We start from the raw sequence: 22,088 nt of genomic DNA on the forward strand, positions 1-22,088 counted from the left end.
AAGGATGTCTGGCAAGTTTTTGTGTCAAGGATATCTTGGCACTTACAAGATATTTGTTAGGATATTGCCAAATAGGAGTCAACCAGGATTCAGGGAGCCTACCAATATAAAAATGTGTGAAGCGTCATTTCAGATCTCAAAAAGAGAGATGAGGAACCAAGAGATCCTGCCAAAGGGTTCCAAAGAGACTGAAGGAAGAGGATATGGAGGAAGGAGCCTAGATCCACAGCGGAAAGGACCTAGAGCAGGGGTAGGGAACTCCGGTCCTCGAGAGCCGTATTCCAGTCGAGTTTTCAGGATATCCGCAATGAATATGCATGAGATCTATTTGCATGCACTGCTTTCAATGCATATTCATTGGGGAAATCCTGAAAACCCGACCGGAATACGGCTCTCGAAGACCAGAGTTCCCTACCCCTGACCTAGAGGAAGACTTCAGACAACAAGTAGAAACATAGAAAGATGACGGCAGAAAAGGGCTATAGCCCATCGAGTCTGCCCACTCTACTGACCCACCCCGTTAAGTCTGAGTGCTAATGACCTAGATCCTTGACTCGACCTCCGTAGGGATCCCACATGGATGTCCCATTTATTCTTAAAGTCAAGCACGCTGGTGGCTTCGATCACCTGCACTGGAAGCTTGTTCCAGTGATCCACCACTCTTTCCGTGAAGAAATACTTTCTGGTGTCACCATTAAATTTCCCTCCTCTGAGTTTGAGCGGATGCCCTCTTGTGACCGAGAGTCCCTTGAGAAAGAAGATGTCGTCCTCCACCTCGACATGTCCTGTGATGTATTTAAATGTCTCAATCATGTCTTCCAGAGTGTAGAGCTGCAATTTGTTTAGTCTTTCTTCGTACCCTTGAGCCCGGAGATCATCCTAGTGGCCATCCGCTGAACCGACTCGGCTCTAAGCACGTCTTTACGGTAGTGTGGTCTCCAGAATTGCACACAGTATTCCAGATGAGGTCTCACCATGGTTCTGTACAGTGGCATTAGAACTTCAGGTTTCCGGCTGACGAAGCTTCTATTGATACATCCCATCATTTGCCTTGCCTTGGATGAGGCCTTCTCCACTTGTTTGGCAGCCTTCATGTCTGCACTGATGATTACTCCCAAATCTCGTTCTTCTGAAGTCCTAGCTAATGTTTCTCCATTTAAGGTGTAAGTTCTGCATGGATTTCCGCTACCGAGGTGCATGACCTTACATTTCTTAGCGTTGAAGCCCAATGTTTATTGTGTCTTTTGTTTCCTTTTTGTTTCACATTTTTGAGGTGAGCAGTTACTGCTGCAATATTTGCATCCCCTCCATTTTTGTGTCACATGCATTGACCCTCTCACAAAGGCTTTGGTGCAGCACTCATTTAACATTGCTATCAGGTGAGGAGTGGTCTCGTGGCAGAGCTGCTGCTTCCCAACCCTGAGGTTGTAGGATTAAGTCCCAGCACTGCTCCTCATGATGCTGGTCAAATCACTTAATCCTCCATTGCTTCAGGTACAAAATAAGCACCTGTCTACATGTCAGTGGCGTACCTAGGGGGGGGGCGGGGGGGCGGGCCGCCCCGGGTACCAGCCCTGAGGGGGTGTTCCCGGCCTTGCCGCTCAGTCCCCCCCCACGCCCGAAGGACCGCTCGCCCCACTGACCTTCCAGCACACCTATGAAGCAGCCCGCAGCAGGATCGCGACGTCAGCAATCCCTCAGCTGCTTGGGCGCTGCTTCCTGCGCCGCGGTCCCGTCCCTCCTCTGACGTCAGAGGAGGGGGCGGGACCGCGGCGCAGGAAGCAGCGCCCAAGCAGCTGAGGGATTGCTGACGTCGCGATCCTGCTGCGGGCTGCTTCATAGGTGTGCTGGAAGGTCAGTGGGGCGAGCGGTCCTTCGGGCGTGGGGGGGGCAGTAGCTTAAGGTAGCCCGGCGCAGGAAGCAGCTCCTAAGCAGCGCAAAGATAGCTGACGTCGCGATCCTGCTGCGGCTGCTTCATAGGTAGTGCGGGGAGGCCAGGGGGGCGAATGGTCCTTCGGGGTGGGTCGGGGCATCAGGCCTTCAGGGTGGGGCGGGCGGGCGGGCAGGCAGACTTTCAAGGGGGAGGGGGGTGACAGGCAGGCAGGCAGGCCTTCAAGGGGGGGTGCAGGTCTTCGGGGGGGGTGCAGACCTTCAAGGGGGTGCAGGCCTTCAAGGGGGGGACAGGCAGGCAGGCCTTCAAGGGGGGGACAGGCCTACAAGGGGGGGGGACAGGCCTACAAGGGGGGGGGGACAGGCCTACAAGGGGGTGCAGGCCTACAAGGGGGGGGGACAGGCCTTCAAGGGGGGACAGGCCTTCAGGGGGGGTGCATGCCTTCAGGGGGGGTGCCGACCTTCAAGGGGGTGCAGGCCTTCAAGGGGGGGACAGGCAGGCAGGCCTTCAAGTGGGGGGGACAGGCCTTCGGGGGGGTGCAGGCCTTCGGGGGGGGGGTGCAGACCTTCAAGGGGGTGCAGGCCTTCAAGGGGGGGACAGGCAGGCAGGCCTTCAAGGGGGGGACAGGCCTACAAGGGGGTGGGACAGGCCTTCAAGGGGGTGCAGGCCTTTGGGGGGGTGCCAACCTTCAAGGGGGGGTGCAGGCCTTCAAGGGGGGGGGACAGGCCTTCAAGGGGGGACAAGCAGGCAGGCCTTCAAGGGGGGGACAGGCCTACAAGGGGGTGGGACAGGCCTTCAAGGGGGTGCAGGCCTTTGGGGGGGTGCCAACCTTCAAGGGGGGGACAGGCCTTCAAGGGGGGACAAGCAGGCAGGCCTTCAAGGGGGGGTCAGGCCTTCAAGGGGGGGACAGGCCTACAAGGGGGTGGGACAGGCAGACCTTTAAGGGGGGACAGGCCTACAAGGGGGTGGGACAGGCAGACCTTTAAGGGGGGATAGGCCTTCAAGGGGGGACAAGCAGGCAGGCCTTCAAGGGGGGGTCAGGCCTTCAAGGGGGGGGGACAGGCCTTCGGGGGTGCAGGCCTTCGGGGTGGGTGCAGGCCTTCAGGGTGGGGCGGGCGGGCGGGCAGGCAGACTTTCAAGGGGGAGGGGGGTGACAGGCAGGCAGGCAGGCCTTCAAGGGGGGGTGCAGGTCTTCGGGGGGGGTGCAGACCTTCAAGGGGGTGCAGGCCTTCAAGGGGGGGACAGGCAGGCAGGCCTTCAAGGGGGGGACAGGCCTACAAGGGGGGGGGACAGGCCTACAAGGGGGGGGGGACAGGCCTACAAGGGGGTGCAGGCCTACAAGGGGGGGGGACAGGCCTTCAAGGGGGGACAGGCCTTCAGGGGGGGTGCATGCCTTCAGGGGGGGGTGCCGACCTTCAAGGGGGTGCAGGCCTTCAAGGGGGGGACAGGCAGGCAGGCCTTCAAGTGGGGGGACAGGCCTTCGGGGGGGTGCAGGCCTTCGGGGGGGGGGTGCAGACCTTCAAGGGGGTGCAGGCCTTCAAGGGGGGGACAGGCAGGCAGGCCTTCAAGGGGGGGACAGGCCTACAAGGGGGTGGGACAGGCCTTCAAGGGGGTGCAGGCCTTTGGGGGGGTGCCAACCTTCAAGGGGGGGTGCAGGCCTTCAAGGGGGGGGACAGGCCTTCAAGGGGGGACAAGCAGGCAGGCCTTCAAGGGGGGGACAGGCCTACAAGGGGGTGGGACAGGCCTTCAAGGGGGTGCAGGCCTTTGGGGGGGGGGCCAACCTTCAAGGGGGGGACAGGCCTTCAAGGGGGGACAAGCAGGCAGGCCTTCAAGGGGGGGTCAGGCCTTCAAGGGGGGGACAGGCCTACAAGGGGGTGGGACAGGCAGACCTTTAAGGGGGGACAGGCCTACAAGGGGGTGGGACAGGCAGACCTTTAAGGGGGGATAGGCCTTCAAGGGGGGACAAGCAGGCAGGCCTTCAAGGGGGGGTCAGGCCTTCAAGGGGGGGGGGACAGGCCTTCGGGGGTGCAGGCCTTCGGGGTGGGGGCAGGCCTTCGGGGTGGGTGCAGGCATTCGGGGTGGGTGCAGGCCTTCGGGATGGGTGCAGGCCTTCAGGGGGGGGACAGACCTTCGGGTGGGGGGTACAATCCTTCGGGGAGGGTGCAGGCCTTCAGGGGTGGGGTTTAGGCGTTCAGAGGGGGACAGACCTTCGGGTGGGAGGTAAAGTCCTTCGGGGGGTGCAGGTCTTCAGGGGTGGGGTGTAGCCCTTCTGAGGGGGGACAGACCTTCGGGGGAGGGGGGTCCTGGTGTAAAAGTACACAGAGGGAGAGAGGGAAGGGGGGGTTCAAAGATACGTGCATATGCCAGACTTTGGGGGTTAGAAATAATGGGTCTAAAAACAGAGGAGTGGGAGAGAGATGGTGCATAATGGGATTTAGGGAGGGAAGGAACAGAAAGGGAGAGAACTTGGAAACAGGGGATGGTGTGGAGGGGGGATAGAGATACTGGATAGGAGGATAGTTGGGAACAGAAAGGGAGAGATGGTGGATCCTGGGGTGGTGGGGAGTTGAGAAAAGGTGAATCTGTGGATGGAGACAAAAAAAAGGAAAGATGCCAGATCTCCGGGAGAGGGAAGGGAAACGGAAGGGGAGAACAGAGATGGCAGACGGATGGTTAGCATGGAGAAAGGAGACCCTGGCAAGCAAGACAACAAGAGCCTGGGACCAACAAGATTTGAATATTGATCAGAGAACAAAAGGTAGAAAAAATAATTTTATTTTCTGTTTTGTGATTACAATATGTTAGATTTGAAAAGTGTACATGAGACAGCTTGAAATGGGAACTTTTCTATTTTTGTGAATGGCAAGGCTGAGTTCAGTTAAAATATATGCTTTATAAGAAAATATAATAATGTGTTTTATAAAGTTTATAAGCATTGCTGGCATACTCGGTGAGGTGTTCCTAGTGTTGGTGGTGGTGGTAGCATGTCAGTGTGTTGAGAGGAAGAGGTAGTCTGGGAAATTCTGCTGAGCAAACTCTGGGCCCATTTCCACCCCCAGTTAGTCCACTCCACTCAACTGGTTCACACACTGAGTGGGTCTTTGGGTGTTATTTCTGGGTAGTTGTTTTAGAATCTCTTCCAGTGGTTTGTCAGTATCTCCTTCTGGTCCAAGGAAGGAAACTTTGTCAACCTTAGCATTGACCTTCAGAATATGTTTGTAACAGCGCTGCTTGTGTGGCATTAGGCTATGTAGTGATCGAAAGAAAAAAACAGACCTTTGCACATTTTTGCACTATATGGTGGGTGTATGAGGAGATTCATTTCCTGCACAGTTAAGTCCATGTGAAGTTACCTTGTGCTGTATTTGACATCTAGCAAGGTCTCTGTTTGGAAGGAAAGATCTAAGCTTAAAAATGAAGTGGCCAGAAGTTATGTTAAAAGTAGATAGCGTAGCTGGTTTTAAGAAAGGTTTGGACAAATTCCTGGAGGAAAAGTCCATTGTCTGTTATTAAGACATGGGGGAAGCGTCTGCTTGCCCTGGATTGGTGCACTCAGCAGCAACAAATACTAGTTTTGGCTGGCTCTTTCCCCGCATTTCTCCTCTCTTCCCCACGATTTAATATCCAGTTCAGGCAGTAAGTAAATGCATCGGCAGGGGGGGTCTGGTAAGTCTTGGGGGCTGGGGATGGAAAGTGAGAATCAGTTCTGTAGGCTATCAGAAATTTGCTTAATTATCTACTCACACAGAAAAGCAGTAAAGTCAATAGGTTCTCTGAGTGGGAACAACCTGTTTGATCTTGCACTCTTGTGATTGACCAATTGTTTATCACTGTTTAATTTATCACATTGATTAATTTGAGCACACCTGAGGTGTCCTATGATGGTGTGCACTGCAGGCAGAGGAGCCTTATTGTGTAAAGCACTGGAGAATTCTCTCCTCTCGCTTACCTCTCACGCTGAGGACACCCTGCTTCAGTATAATCATTTATATGATTTATCTTATAAACATTATTACGTGGTCTTTTCCTCAAGTGCTGAGACATCAGGTTGTTCCCACTTGGAGAACCTATTGACTTTTACTGCTTTTCTGTGTGGCTTTAACATTTTTGCTATTCAGTATACCTAAACTATTATTCAGTAGAAAAAATATGGTTTGTTCAATCAAATCCTGTGTGGACATTGGACTTCTATGAGTGAATGTTCTGCTTGATTGAACAAACTAAATTTTTTCTACTGAATAATAGTCTAGGTACAATGAAAGTAAATAGCAAAAATGTTTGAGTAGATAATTAAGGAAATCTTTTTCATATTGCTTGCTTATGGACTGGGAAAAAAGACTGTTCAAGCAAATGTCTCCAGAACTGCTTTAATGGAAAAATGTGATTTTTTATTTTTAAGTACTTTGTGAAATTTATTGTTGTTGTGAAATTTATTGTTATACTTTGTTTAAACTTAAAAAGCGGTGTCATTAACAGTGAATCTAATCGAAAAATCGATTCAACAGGGTGAATCGAATCGAATGAAATATTTTTCTCTGAATCGGGCAGCACTATTGGCTACCATGAGAATGGGCTACTGGGCATGATGGACCATTGGTGTGACCCAGTTAGGCTATTCTTATGTTATGTTCTCATCTGTAGGGGCCTTTGTTTTCACTTCTTATTTTAATGTATTTTTTTCCTGGGAACTTATCAGTGTTTTTTTTATAATGGGAACAAAAATGGAAGAGAATTAATGTGTGTGGAATGGGGGGGTAACTAATTTCTTCAGCTAAATAATTCAATCCACTTCAAACAGACATAGGAGAACTCACGCACCATTCACACACCCTCCAACCAAAAACGTCAAAAGAAAAAAACTGTTCGACAACCTCCTAGCCATTCGAGCTGCAACACTTGACCCCCAACTCTACAACCTATTGACCTCGACCACAAACTACAAAACCTTAAAAAAAGAAATAAAAACCCTTCTATTCAAAAAACACATAAAACCAAACTAACATAATCAGAACTGTCCCAAGCATCACCTGCAACTACTCCATATGTACTTCTGATGTCATGACAATTCCGACATAATTTATGTTATGTTATGTTTGGAATAATGGTTACATAAATGAGGTTCAATAAAAGAAAATTTTCACTGCCTGTTTCTATTCTGACCATTTATTCCATTTCATGGTTATTGCAAAAAAAAAAAAAAAATTTTTTCCATGAGGGGGGGGGGGGGTGTCAAAAAATGATGGGCCCCGGGTGCCACATACCCTAGGTACGCCACTGCTACATGTAAACCACTTTGAACATGTAACCACAGAAAGGCAGTACACAAGTCCCTTTCCTTGACTTGTTGAATATCTCTGAGTTAGCAGATTAACTTACTGCATTGATTCACTGAACCTCATTAGCATGGTCAGCATTTTCTTTTTGAATATTTGAGTGGGAGAAGAAAAACTCTAAGAGTGAGAAATTGTCTCTACATTAGGGTGTTGAAAATAGCTCTTCTCCCCCACCCCTGTCCTCAGGGGGTCTGCTAGGTCCATAATGGTCTACCAGGGGCTATGCCACAGAAGATGGCCTCAAGGGGACTAGTACCTTGCGAGAGTTATGCAAACTTGTCTGACCAGTTACATATGGTTCTATAAAAGTGCAAGAAATGTTAAACTTTTATTTTAAAAATTAATCTGTACAGGAACTATTTGTCTTAACTACAGAAAAGCTTGTCATAGATAAAAGATAAACATAGTCTCTAATACCGAGAATGTGTATATGTAGTGTTTGTGTTTTACCACTAGGTGGTGGTGCAGAATTGGGAAAGAAGCTACAGAGACTGGTTTGTGTGCTTTTCCCTCATTAGAAGTCAATTATATCAGGCTCTTATATTTGAAACCCCTCCAAATATTCAAAAGAATAGCGTGGTGGTTAGAGAGGCTCTAAAGTCTCTTGACCCACAGACCTCAGAAATGCCTCGGGGTATGTTCCTAAGTCTTCAGAGAACATACACACCACAAGTGGCACCCATAGTCGTCATAGGTCTAATGTTAGTTATTTATATTTATTTAATTTAAATAGCTTATATAGATATTTTAGATATCAAAAAAGTACTCATCTTTTGTTTACATCTACGCGGGTGGGGGTAGGCACTCCGACATAGACTATGTTTCGCCCACACGGGCTGTATCAAGGAATCCCCCTGCGAATAATAACATTCTATTAGAATAATTTAAATGTATAATACTTTTAGAGCAATAAAAAAGCATTCTATCATACCTTACATCCAGCGACTCATGCTTCCCGCTGTAGAGTTTTATATAGGAAAACATGGCCGCGGCGTTCTAAAGCTATAAATAGCTGAATTCTAACGTAATGACGTATATCTAGCGTCAGACACACCTCCTGTCTTAATTCCCTGTCAGATCTTCAAGGCTTCATTCAAATTAAAGAGAACCACTCGATTTCAGCGTTAAGTCCTAAAGGTATCACAGTATTTAATCTGTAAATCCACTTCTGTTCTTTGAAATTTAGTTTTTCTTTAATATTTCCACCCTCCCACCCACTAGAGACCTGATCTATGACCCTCCATTTAATATCTTCAATTGTATGCTTTTTCTCCCTCCAATGTAGAACAAGGGGGGCCTCTAAATTCCCTGTTTTTATTCTAGACTTATGCTCTGTTAGACGAATATTAATTTTCCTGCTTGTTCGTCCAACATAAAGCAATTGGCAAGGACACCGAATCATATAGATGACTGAAGAGCTCTGGCAGGATGTATTCGAGCGAGCTCGATAGACAGTGTTAGTCCCCGGATCCTTCCAAGTGGGACCTTCAAGCGTTTGATCGCACCATTGGCATTGGGCACAAGCTTGATGGGTAAATGTAATGTTGTCATCTCTTCTTTTAATTTCGTAACGGTGTGTGGATAGAAATTCCCCCACTGTCTTCCCCCGTTTATAAGAAACAGTAGGATAATCTTGAAATTGAGGGCTGAGTTGGAGAGTCCGCCAATGATTCTTAATTATTGCAAAGAAAGCAGTACTTAAAGGCATATATGGAAGTACCATTATTAGCTGTTCCTCTAAAGGTTCTATATTTTTCTCCCTAAGGAGAAGAGGTCGTTGAGCAAACTTTGCCCTAAGATAGGCACGTTTGACTGATTTACGAGAATAGCCCCTCTCGTAAAACCGATCACTAAGATGTTTAGCTTGTATTTCGAAATCTTCATCTGAAGAGCAGAGTTTCTTAATACGTAAGAATTGACTCATTAAACTTCAGAAGAAAAGGATGATAGCTAGAAAAATGGAGGAAATGATTTCTATCCACTTCTTTCCGGAATAATGTTGTTCTAATTTGTTGTTTACCATTTTTTATCAGGAGGATATCAAGAAAAGAGATATGATTTTCATGGTAGGTCATAGTGAATTGCAGGTGAGGGTTGAGAGAGTTCAGCCATATTAAGAAATCATTCAGTTCGGATTCAGATCCGTCCCAAAAAATCAGAATATCATCCAGATACCTTTTCCAGAGGATAATATGTTGAAAATTGGAAGCAGGAAAGACTTTAGAAAGTTCAAAATGGGCAACATATAGACTTGCTACATATGGAGCCAAAGTAGCCCCCATTGCCACACCCTGCGTTTGCTTATAAAAGTTCCCATTGTACCAAAAGAAATTTTCGGTTATTACTAACCTAGCTAATGCTAGAACCCATTCATATTTAAACCTGCCCAAATCTATCTGCATAAGAGTCTCTTTAATCACCCCTAAAGCAGCTTCTTGGGGTATTTTTGTATATAGAGATGTTATATCCAGAGTCACAAAAAAGGTAATATCCCCAAATTTTTTGTTATCTTCTAATATACGTAATAAGTGAGCTGAATCTTTTATATAGGATGAGATTTTCAGGACTTCTGGTTTTAGAAAGTGGTCCACAAATTTGGACAGTGGTTCTAGAATTGATCGTCTCGAAGATACAATAGGTCTCCCCGGGGGGTCTTTAAGTCTTTTGTGTATCTTAGGCAGCATATAAATTTTCGGGGTGGATGGTCCTACTTCTAGAAGGAAATCAGCTTCCTTCTGAGTCAAAAATTTTCTTTGCATACCTTCTTCGATAAGTTTTTCAATTTCCAATTTCAGTGTCTCTGTAGGATCTTTATCCAGCTTCTTATAAGCTAGAGAATCTGACAGTTGTCGGTTGACTTCTATATCATATGCTTTTCGGTCTTGTATTGTGATGGCACCCCCTTTGTCAGCTCTCATTATCATCAAATCAGAATTATCACAGAGTTCTCTTAGAGCAAACTCTAATTTTTTTGAGAGATTATATATCCTATTACCTCCATAGTATTTTTGTTCTAACTCACTCAGATCTTTCAATACTAGATCTCTAAAGGTAAGGAGAAAGGGTTTAATAAAACCGGGAGGGCACCATTTAGACGGTCTTTTCATAATTGAAGTATCAGATCCGGGAGGATTTTCTTCAAAAAATACCTTCAATTGTAGCTTCCTGAAAAACCGAAAAAAAGCAATCCTCATTAGATATGAATCATATTTAACTGTGGGTACAAATCCTAGGCCGAACTGAAGAACTTGAAGTTGAAGAGCTGAAAGTGTGGTTGAAGAGAGATTAATCACTGTTTCTGATATTGTTTTGAGCGCAGGCTCGGGCCGGTTTGGTCGCGAGGTCTCTGTATGAATTTCCCTCGTCCTTTGGGTGGTTCGTTTTGTTTTAGAGACGACGTTGAGCTCTCTTCTGTAGTTGATTGTAGACTAGAGCTATCAGTGGTTTCACCACTACTTCCATCTGAAGTACCAGTAGATCCATATAGGGGCCATATAATACCACTAAAAAAGTGGTCTTTGATGGATCTACTGGTACTTCAGATGGAAGTAGTGGTGAAACCACTGATAGCTCTAGTCTACAATCAACTACAGAAGAGAGCTCAACGTCGTCTCTAAAACAAAACGAACCACCCAAAGGACGAGGGAAATTCATACAGAGACCTCGCGACCAAACCGGCCCGAGCCTGCGCTCAAAACAATATCAGAAACAGTGATTAATCTCTCTTCAACCACACTTTCAGCTCTTCAACTTCAAGTTCTTCAGTTCGGCCTAGGATTTGTACCCACAGTTAAATATGATTCATATCTAATGAGGATTGCTTTTTTTCGGTTTTTCAGGAAGCTACAATTGAAGGTATTTTTTGAAGAAAATCCTCCCGGATCTGATACTTCAATTATGAAAAGACCGTCTAAATGGTGCCCTCCCGGTTTTATTAAACCCTTTCTCCTTACCTTTAGAGATCTAGTATTGAAAGATCTGAGTGAGTTAGAACAAAAATACTATGGAGGTAATAGGATATATAATCTCTCAAAAAAATTAGAGTTTGCTCTAAGAGAACTCTGTGATAATTCTGATTTGATGATAATGAGAGCTGACAAAGGGGGTGCCATCACAATACAAGACCGAAAAGCATATGATATAGAAGTCAACCGACAACTGTCAGATTCTCTAGCTTATAAGAAGCTGGATAAAGATCCTACAGAGACACTGAAATTGGAAATTGAAAAACTTATCAAAGAAGGTATGCAAAGAAAATTTTTGACTCAGAAGGAAGCTGATTTCCTTCTAGAAGTAGGACCATCCACCCCGAAAATTTATATGCTGCCTAAGATACACAAAAGACTTAAAGACCCCCCGGGGAGACCTATTGTATCTACGAGACGATCAATTCTAGAACCACTGTCCAAATTTGTGGACCACTTTCTAAAACCAGAAGTCCTGAAAATCTCATCCTATATAAAAGATTCTGCTCACTTATTACGTATATTAGAAGATAACAAAAAATTTGGGGATATTACCTTTTTTGTGACTCTGGATATAACATCTCTATATACAAAAATACCCCAAGAAGCTGCTTTAGGGGTGATTAAAGAGACTCTTATGCAGATAGATTTGGGCAGGTTTAAATATGAATGGGTTCTAGCATTAGCTAGGTTAGTAATAACCGAAAATTTCTTTTGGTACAATGGGAACTTTTATAAGCAAACGCAGGGTGTGGCAATGGGGGCTACTTTGGCAAGTCTATATGTTGCCCATTTTGAACTTTCTAAAGTCTTTCCTGCTTCCAATTTTCAACATATTATCCTCTGGAAAAGGTATCTGGATGATATTCTGATTTTTTGGGACGGATCTGAATCCGAACTGAATGATTTCTTAATATGGCTGAACTCTCTCAACCCTCACCTGCAATTCACTATGACCTACCATGAAAATCATATCTCTTTTCTTGATATCCTCCTGATAAAAAATGGTAAACAACAAATTAGAACAACATTATTCCGGAAAGAAGTGGATAGAAATCATTTCCTCCATTTTTCTAGCTATCATCCTTTTCTTCTGAAGTTTAATATCCCGGTGAGTCAATTCTTACGTATTAAGAAACTCTGCTCTTCAGATGAAGATTTCGAAATACAAGCTAAACATCTTAGTGATCGGTTTTACGAGAGGGGCTATTCTCGTAAATCAGTCAAACGTGCCTATCTTAGGGCAAAGTTTGCTCAACGACCTCTTCTCCTTAGGGAGAAAAATATAGAACCTTTAGAGGAACAGCTAATAATGGTACTTCCATATATGCCTTTAAGTACTGCTTTCTTTGCAATAATTAAGAATCATTGGCGGACTCTCCAACTCAGCCCTCAATTTCAAGATTATCCTACTGTTTCTTATAAACGGGGGAAGACAGTGGGGGAATTTCTATCCACACACCGTTACGAAATTAAAAGAAGAGATGACAACATTACATTTACCCATCAAGCTTGTGCCCAATGCCAATGGTGCGATCAAACGCTTGAAGGTCCCACTTGGAAGGATCCGGGGACTAACACTGTCTATCGAGCTCGCTCGAATACATCCTGCCAGAGCTCTTCAGTCATCTATATGATTCGGTGTCCTTGCCAATTGCTTTATGTTGGACGAACAAGCAGGAAAATTAATATTCGTCTAACAGAGCATAAGTCTAGAATAAAAACAGGGAATTTAGAGGCCCCCCTTGTTCTACATTGGAGGGAGAAAAAGCATACAATTGAAGATATTAAATGGAGGGTCATAGATCAGGTCTCTAGTGGGTGGGAGGGTGGAAATATTAAAGAAAAACTAAATTTCAAAGAACAGAAGTGGATTTACAGATTAAATACTGTGATACCTTTAGGACTTAACGCTGAAATCGAGTGGTTCTCTTTAATTTGAATGAAGCCTTGAAGATCTGACAGGGAATTAAGACAGGAGGTGTGTCTGACGCTAGATATACGTCATTACGTTAGAATTCAGCTATTTATAGCTTTAGAACGCCGCGGCCATGTTTTCCTATATAAAACTCTACAGCGGGAAGCATGAGTCGCTGGATGTAAGGTATGATAGAATGCTTTTTTATTGCTCTAAAAGTATTATACATTTAAATTATTCTAATAGAATGTTATTATTCGCAGGGGGATTCCTTGATACAGCCCGTGTGGGCGAAACATAGTCTATGTCGGAGTGCCTACCCCCACCCGCGTAGATGTAAACAAAAGATGAGTACTTTTTTGATATCTAAAATATCTATATAAGCTATTTAAATTAAATAAATATAAATAACTAACATTAGACCTATGACGACTATGGGTGCCACTTGTGGTGTGTATGTTCTCTGAAGACTTAGGAACATACCCCGAGGCATTTCTGAGGTCTGTGGGTCAAGAGACTTTAGAGCCTCTCTATTTCCCTCATTAGAGCACATAAGAATTGCCATACTGGGATAGACTGAAGGTACATCAAGCCCAGTATCCTGGTCCCAACAGTGGCCAACCCAGGTCCCAAGTACGTAGGTAATTCCCAGGAATAAGCTGTGGATTTCCCCAAGTAATCTCAATAATGGCCTATGGACTTCTCTTTTAGGAAATTATCCAAGCCTTTTTTTAAATCCCAGAAGCTATTTAGTAGAACTCTTCCCATATGTCTAAAGATGAAAGACATTGGTCTTCCTTCAAAACAGTACAAAGTGCATGTGATTCTGAGATCCAAAGAAGAATGGGATTCCCAATCTGATTGCTCATTAATCCACCCACCCCCAACACACACACTTTTTTTTTTCTTTTTTTACTAGGCCGTGGTAGAGGTTTCTACCACATAAGGTTACCAGATGTCCAGGAAAACCCAGACATGTCCTCTTTTTAGAGGACTGTCCGGGTTCCAGGACGGACTTTCCAAAACTCAGCTGTTTGGCTGAGTTTTGGAAAGACCTGACAAGCTCCGGCCACATCTGGAGAGCCTCTTGAGCATGCGCAGATGAGGTGGAGGTGGAACGGGTCAGGGCTGGAGGTGGAAAGGGGCGGGGTCACGTGTCCAGGGGTTTATGGACAGAAATATGGTAGCCCTACTACCACAGCCTGGAGCGCTAAATGCTCCGACACTCATAGAATTCCTATGAGTATCAGAACATTTAGCGCCCTGGGCCACAGTAGAAACCTCTATCACAGCTTAGTAAAAGAGGACCTAAATTTGGAAGAGAATCTGAATTATAAATTAAAATCTTGATTTTACATTGGTCAGCTATTGTTCTCTGTTTTTGTCTCAATAACATTCACTATTTTGGAACACAGTATTATTATGCTCCCTAACCTATTGAAGAATCTTTTTCCAGGGCTGAGGCAAGTTTTGTTTTTTACTTTTTCCCCAGACTCTGCTGTGTTTACCTTTGATCTACACAGAGAGTACCTTGTAAAAGGGAGGTAATAATATTGCTTGACATCCCGCCCATTGTAATGTCTCACAAGTCCCTAATGCATGTGGAGAAGTTACAGAATGCAGGGTATTACCCTTTCATTCCATACAAATAACAAGTCACCATAGACACCATTTGCAGGCATAACTTATAGAATACTAGCTGTTACCCACAAGACAGTTATAGTTATTCGAGTAAGTCAGTGGCATAGCCACGGGGGGGGGGGGGGGGTAGGGAGGGCTTTGGGGATTCACACTTTATTACAGCTGCCGGAGATCCCCAAGACTGCCAGCTGAAGAAGTCCTCTGGCGGCCAGAACAGGCAACTCCCCTGCTTGCCTCAGTTGGGTGTACTATCTATGTGTTGCCACTGTAAGAGCACTGCATGGACAGTGCTTTCAGCTCAGTATTTATTTTTTGTTGAGGGCTGCTGGTGCAGGGGCAGAGGTGGGGTCAGATAGCATGAGAGGGGTAGAATTGTGTGCCCATTTGAGCTGAGACTTCCATAATACATAGTATATCTGGCTACACTACTGCTGTAAGAATAAGTTACACACTATAGTAACAGACCCACCGAGCAACTATAGGCCAGTCTCCAACCTCCCCTTTGCATCGAAGCTCCTAGAAAATAGCATTGCTACACCAAATAATCACATTCATCAAAGAACCAGAATACTCTCTCCACACACCAATCTGGTTTCAGAAGCTATCACAGCACCGAAACAGTACTGCTGGAATTACATGGCCGAGTGCTGGATGCTGGCCTGACTCTATCAGCCCAAATCTCCAAGGTAGCATCTACCTCCTTCTACTACTTACGACAACTAAAACCCATCCACCATTACTTCTCTGAAACAGACTTCATCCATCTGTTATAAGCCTTCGTACTGGCCAACCTGGACTATTGCAATAGTGTCTACAAAGGCCAAGAAGCAACACCAATTACAGAGTCCAGAATGCAGCAGTGAGACTCCTACAGAATCATGGCCCTTTCAACCACATCTCTCCTGCACTGAACCAGGCCCATTGACTTCCAATATACCAGAGCTCTATTTTCAAAAACTAATGTTAGCCTTTAAACGCTTCCATGACATGATCTCTGACTACATAGCAAGGAAGCTCTGAATCTACCACTTTCGGCATCCCCTACGATCACAACTTGAACGCAGGCTGTTCAGCTCTCCAGCAAACTGCCTCCACCTGGAAACAGCCAAGAAGTGATCGTACTCTTTCAGCATGCCTAAACTATGGAACCAACTTCCTTTCTGCCATCAGGGAAATTGGCAACCTACTGCCTTTACGGAAGGCAGTAAACACGCTCCTGTTCGTGAGCCAACTCGCTCCTGGCCTCAAACTTTAACCAACCAGGACCCAATGCACCATAACTCAGGGCCCCTGAATCTGTGCTCTAATCTATTACAGCCCTGCAGATACCATCCTGAGACTCTATATAGCTTGTATACTCTTAGATTCACTAAAGCATGCGTGTTCTCAATTTCTCCATAGAATGAACGTTATGAAAAACCCTCTCAGTTTTCCATAACATGTGTGTACTGATCCTGTAGCTCATTATTGATCCTGTAGCATATAGATTCACTAATATATGTTTTAGTTTCCCCATAGCATGTGTGTTATCTAAAATCATCCCAATTTTCTGTAACTTGTTATTGATCCTGTACCATGTACAGTATGATATTGATCCTGAAAACTTATGTGTATGTATCCTTGTAATCCGTTCTGAGCTCTTTTGGAGGACGGGCTCTAAAACTAAATAAATACATTTATGCCTTGTATTTATAAAGCATAAGTGGTTGAGTAGAATTGTCATCTTTGGGGAGGGACAAAAGAGAACCCAAGAAATGGTTACTACCTTTATTACAGAAATATTTAATCGTAGTAAATGGCTTTTAGTTAATGAACACACATCAAATAGTGACTGATTTACAGCACAGCAGTAGAGAATAATCAGCTTTTCAAAAACTTCCAGATTTCCGGCTGAGCCCAAGCCTATTTATCAGAAGAGTCAACTTTGGTTGACTTACGAGATACATGTGAAGATGCTTAAAGTTCTGTTACACAAACAAAATTCCTCTGACTGATTCAATCATCAGGGAAATAGAGGAGATCAACAATTCTCTTCTGTCTCTTTAGCACCCCTATGTGTCCAGACTAATAGGCCAGAGATGTTTTTTTTTCTTATTAATCCCCTCTATTACTAAAGCGGGCAGCGTGGGCCAGCATAGTTAGAGTTACCATATGGCTCCAGAAAAAGGAGAATGGATTGAGACATCCGGGATTTACTTGCATTTGACGTAAAACTCAGGTGTCTCAATCTGTTCTTTTTCTGGAGCCATATGGTTATCCTAGGCATGGTAAATGTTCCGAAACCCAAAGGAATAGAATGAGCCAGATGCAGCGGAATGCTTTTTTGTTTGGGGGGCCCAAAAGCTCTGCTCTAGACCCTGCTCCAGAAGTGCCCCAGCTCCACCCCAGACCCTGCCCCCATAACAACAGTACTAATTGTAAATGCCATTTCTTCCATTCATTTTTCATATGCACACAATATAATCTTATTAATGATACATAATGGTAACCACAAAATTAAACCACAAAGCACAAAGTATTTCTTCCTCTCTCTTCCACCGCCATGTGCAACATTTCCCTCTCTCTCACTGTTCATCATCTCTCTATTTCATTCCCTCCCTTGCTGCAAAGGGAGTGGAGAAAGAGAGAGAGAGAGAGAGAGGGATACAGGGTACATCTTTCCAACTGTGGCAGATGAGCTGTTCATGAAATCTATTTAAGACTGATTGGGGTTTATTGTATCTTACACTTCTTTATAGGGTTGCCTACATTTTGCCCTTTCTTTTGCTTTCTACTTCTTTATTTATGTCTTTATATTGTATTTTGTAGTTTCTTTGTTCAGCCTTTTTGTATGCCTTTTTGAATCCACAGTACACTTCTTCTTCTTCATATCTCTTTAGGAATTAATTCTTCTTCTATTTTTAATATAAAATAGATTGTGAGCCCGCTGGGACAGAGAGGGTATTCTTATAGTCCGTAATGTATCCCTCATTTCAATTGTATTAGTATTGTAAACCATCAAATCAACTCCCTCTACTGCCACATCCAACATTTCTCCCTGTCTTATGCCCTGGACTATGTGTAGCATCTTTTGCCCCTGCCCACCAGCCCCATGACCAACATTTCTCCTTCTATCACCCCTCTCCAGCACCATGCCACATCTCTTCCTCCATTCCCTCCACCACCATGTTCAACATTTCTCCCTTTCATCTCTCTCTACCTCACTTCTCTCCTACCACCATGTCCAACAATTCTTTCCCTCCCTATGCCCAACAATTCTCCTCTTTCTTCCTTTCCCCATGTATACAATCTCTTTCTCTCTCACTCACATTCATGCTCAACAATTCTCCCTTTCTATTCTCTCCCCACCTCAGCATCTCTCCCTCCTTCCCTCCATCCTATGTCCCAAGTTCATGCTCCCTCCCTCCCTTGTGTCCCAAGTTTGTGCCCCCTCTCTCCCTCCTTCCAGCCTTTGTCCCAAGTTTGTGACTCCTCTCTCCCTTCTTTGTCCCAACACATTCCCTTTCATCATTCTGTGACCTAAAATCATGCCCCCCCTCATTCCTTCCTTTGTCCCAAGTTTATGCTTCCTTCCTTCTGTGTCTCAATGCGCCCCTCCCTCCCTTCTATGACCCAACGCGCCTCTCTCCCTTCTTCCCTTCTGTGTCCCAAGTTCATGCTTCATCCCAAGGGTCTGTACCTGTGTTCTTGCTGGCTCTAAGACATCCAAGTAAGCCTCCTTCTCTTTCTTTCCAGCTGAACTTCTTTCTTCACAAAACCACAGGCAGCAGCAGAGTATGGCCAGAGGTCCTGATGTGCTGGCTGTGTAGCCTGCTACCAAAAGATGTGCGGCCATACAGCTTAGAGGGAACATTGCTTTATTCCTTTTTACTTTTTATCTAATCAACTTTCTGTCTCCTCTCATCCCCTAGCTTTCACATTTCTGATCCTCCTGTTCCCTTTAATCTGCTTCCCATTACATTTCTACCCTCCTATACTCATTATTCTGCTCACTCCTCTCCTTGACAACTCTCTCACATGAATCCACCATTTCTAGAATCTCCCCTCCATGTTGCTTACTCCACCCTTGTAACCCAGCATTTCTTTCCTCTCTTTCTCTCTCTCTCCAAGTCCAGCATCTCTCCTTTCTGCCCTTCCACTCCATCCTTCCAAGCCTGACATCTCTCCCTTCTCTGTTCTCCCAGAGTAGTCCATCTCTCCCTCCTCCTTCTTTACCCTCCCCTGAATCTTTCCATTTTCCCATCTTGCCCTCTCTACCAAATATTTCTATCCCTCTCCCCATTTTGCCCACTCCACATCCATTTCTCTTTTTCCCCCTACCATGCCTGTTGATTGGCTCTCTCTGCTGCATCCCTTCACTGACATCTACTCCTTCCCTCCCCCTCCCACCATGTGTCTACCTTAAATGTATTATAAAAGCACAGTGCCACCTTGCTGCCAGCCCTGACGTCTTCTCCACTGCAGCCCACCCTCTCTGACAACTTCCATTTTCCGCTGGGGCAGGCTGCAGTGGAGAGAAGATGCCGTGGCTAAAATCAGGGTGGTGCTGTGATTTTTCAAGATATTTGATGTAGATACACTGTGGCAGTGGTGGTGGAGGAGAAGGAGTTGATGTCAGGGAAGGGAAGCGGCAGGGAGCCAACCAGTAGTAAGATGCCGCTCCCACGAGAGTCCCACTACTGCAGCATCACAAGAGGTATTTGTAGCTGGCAATTTGGGGGGAGGCCATGGCCCCTATGGCCTCCCTCATTACAACGCCTATGGAATGAGCGTCAGAGCATTTGCCACGTGGCACTCAGCTGCGCAGCTTTGTAAAAGGAAGTCTAAGTGGGTAGGTCATATGCACAAAAAAGAAAGTGGATATTTTCCTAAAAATTTAAAAAAAAAACCTCAAGGACGTATCTGAAGAAATCCAACAGCAGGACATGTTCTCTTAAAATGAGGACATATGGTAACCCGTGGGTGTACTTAAATGTTGACATATAAATGCCGACGTACACTAATATTCTAGCAATTAAGAGTACTGCATCTTGGTGTTTAACTTTATAGAACTGCCCACTAAGAGGATAATTTTGGCCCTCTTTTACTAAGCCACGGTAGAGGTTTCTACCATGGCTTGTGGTGCAAAATGCTCCGATGCCGCACCTATGCTCATAAGAATTCTATAAGTGTCAGAGCATTTAGCACTCTGAGCCACCGTAGAAACCTCTATCGTGGCTTAGTAAAAGGGGGGTAGGATTTAAGACAGTTAATAGGGTAGAAATGTACCTATTTTTCACTCATTTTATAAAGACACATAGGTGCATTTGTGTCTTTATAAAATAGTAACACAAATCCAGTAGCAATTGTGGCTGGAATGAAGATGTATGAAATTATGCCTGCTCAGTAGCAGATGTGAATGTATGTGTTTACAATATGTGTGTAAATCATGCCTCTGCTCACGATCCACCCAAACTCTGCCCCTGAGCCTGCCTACTAAGCACATGCATACTTTTAGATGTGACTTAATTTTATAAGAGCTCATTCAAGTTTCAAGCAAGCAAACAGCAAACCTGGCTAGGCAATTACATCAACGGAGCCAGGTTGACCAACGGCGCATTTAGGAAAGAAATTAAGACTGCATTGTTTGACAGATTTATCTCCTAATCAGAAACCATTTTAAAACTAATAACTCTATACTGATGACTTTTGAGAAATATGTTGTATTTTTGCTATTTTTATTCTGTAATTCGCTGTCCAGTTCTCTTCAGTGTAAACCGCCTAGAAGTTATAAGATTGTGGCGGTATAGAAAAATAAAGTCGTTATTATTATTATTATTGACATGTGTAAATCAGCATAATGCATGCAAAAATGGTTTATAACATTAAGAGGTTACCTTCTTACTACCCTTCCCAAGAAAGACAAACACACACATGCACAAACAGTTCTTATTGAAAGTGCCAAACTCACCATCAAATGTTAATATGATCCATGTTCCACCAGCTACGCTCCCCGCTTTTGGCTCTATATTTAAACTGACGGTTGATTCTATGGAGAAAGAGCACATCCCTTACTAGATATCAACCTCCAAGAAACTGTAACACATTTTATAGGTCAGGCCTCAGAAAATGCATACTCAAAGCTTCATCGGAAAATGTATTTTAAGTCTGTTTCTCACCACCTAACAGTTTTACACTTGTGTATTTATAACTTTGTAGAAAGTCTGTGAACATTAGGGGTTCTTTTTCCTAAGCTGCAGATGCGATCAGACGTCCTGCAATAAGTTTGATATTTGCACAGAGGATCAGATTCTATAAATGGCGCCTAAGTTAGTCACTCTTAGGTGCCCTAATCACGAATACCTAACTAAGATCCGCACGCAAGCCACTGCTTGTCCTGGATCGGTGGCATGGAATGCTGCTACTATCTGGGCTTTTGCCAGGTACTTGTGACTTGGATTGGCCTCCGTGAAGACGGGATACTGGACTGGCTGGACCATTGGTCTGACCCAGTAAGGCTATTCTTATGTTCTCAAGTTAATTAGCTTAAATGGCGTGGTAATTGACCGCACCATTGAAATTAATTGATAAATTTTTAAAAAAATAAGAGTTCCGTGCAGAATTCAGAGCGGCGACTAGTGACACCTATGTCGAAGTGCCCTCTGACACCTATGGTTAGGGGCGGAGAATAGGTTGACTTGAGCATCACTAAGCATCCGAGTTAGGCACTGGTAAATTAGGCTTAATATACCGGCGCCTACCTCTAGGACACCAAATGACACCTAAGCATGCCTAGTCACACTAGGCAGGATTCTATAAAAGATGCCTAGCAGTTGATTGACAACTGTGCTGTTTATAGAATCTGGCCTAAATCGCATACAAAATAATTTTTTATATTTTTTTTCCATGGAAGGGTGTTTCGGGGAGCAGAGAGAGAGGGTGTTTCTGCACTAGTCAGCATATCTGCATAGCTATGTGCTAACTGAATCCTTATCACCTGCAAAATGCGAGGCAGTAAGCGCTCATGCACTCATTTTTGTTAATGGCCATGCACTAATGACATTAGTGCATGGCCATAAATTAAGAAAATAGAAAATTGGCCATTTTCTAGGGCAGAAAAAATGGCCTTTACAAGTGGTAAAAACCCTCATAAAGGTGTACTAAGGCCAACTTTTTCTGTAGGTTGGTAAAAGGACCCCCTTATTGGTGAAAGGAGTTGTTACATTTTAAATTGATGACAATGATTACTTAGAATTTTTGTGTTTGTTGTAGGGGTTTGTTATATGGATGTTTAATATTAGTATGATTATGTATTTATAGTTGCATTTCTAAGGGTCTATTTTAAGATTATGTTGCTATTC

The 22,088-nt window shown here is 44.5% G+C and overlaps 1 protein-coding gene across 11 annotated transcripts in view; it reads right to left on the reverse strand.

The window, feature by feature from the left end:
• The window catches only part of PKHD1 (PKHD1 ciliary IPT domain containing fibrocystin/polyductin), an 800,857-nt gene that overhangs the window by 772,083 nt on the left and 6,686 nt on the right, over positions 1-22,088 (reverse strand). For 10 of the 11 annotated variants that reach the window (XR_004538726.1, XR_004538727.1, XM_033936724.1 and 7 more), the window contains exon 3: positions 20,699-20,776. Coding sequence is in view for 8 of the 11 variants with exons in the window: in XM_033936724.1 (XP_033792615.1) it covers positions 20,699-20,776 (78 nt within the window). In the remaining 3 variants the exon portion in view is untranslated. Of the gene's footprint in view, positions 1-18,427; positions 18,444-20,698; positions 20,777-22,088 lie in introns of those variants that run through there. The other variant, XM_033936720.1, reaches the window with a different exon arrangement.

This window comes from Geotrypetes seraphini, chromosome 3, assembly GCF_902459505.1.
Source record: "Geotrypetes seraphini chromosome 3, aGeoSer1.1, whole genome shotgun sequence".
In the NCBI taxonomy this organism is placed as follows: domain Eukaryota; kingdom Metazoa; phylum Chordata; class Amphibia; order Gymnophiona; family Dermophiidae; genus Geotrypetes; species Geotrypetes seraphini.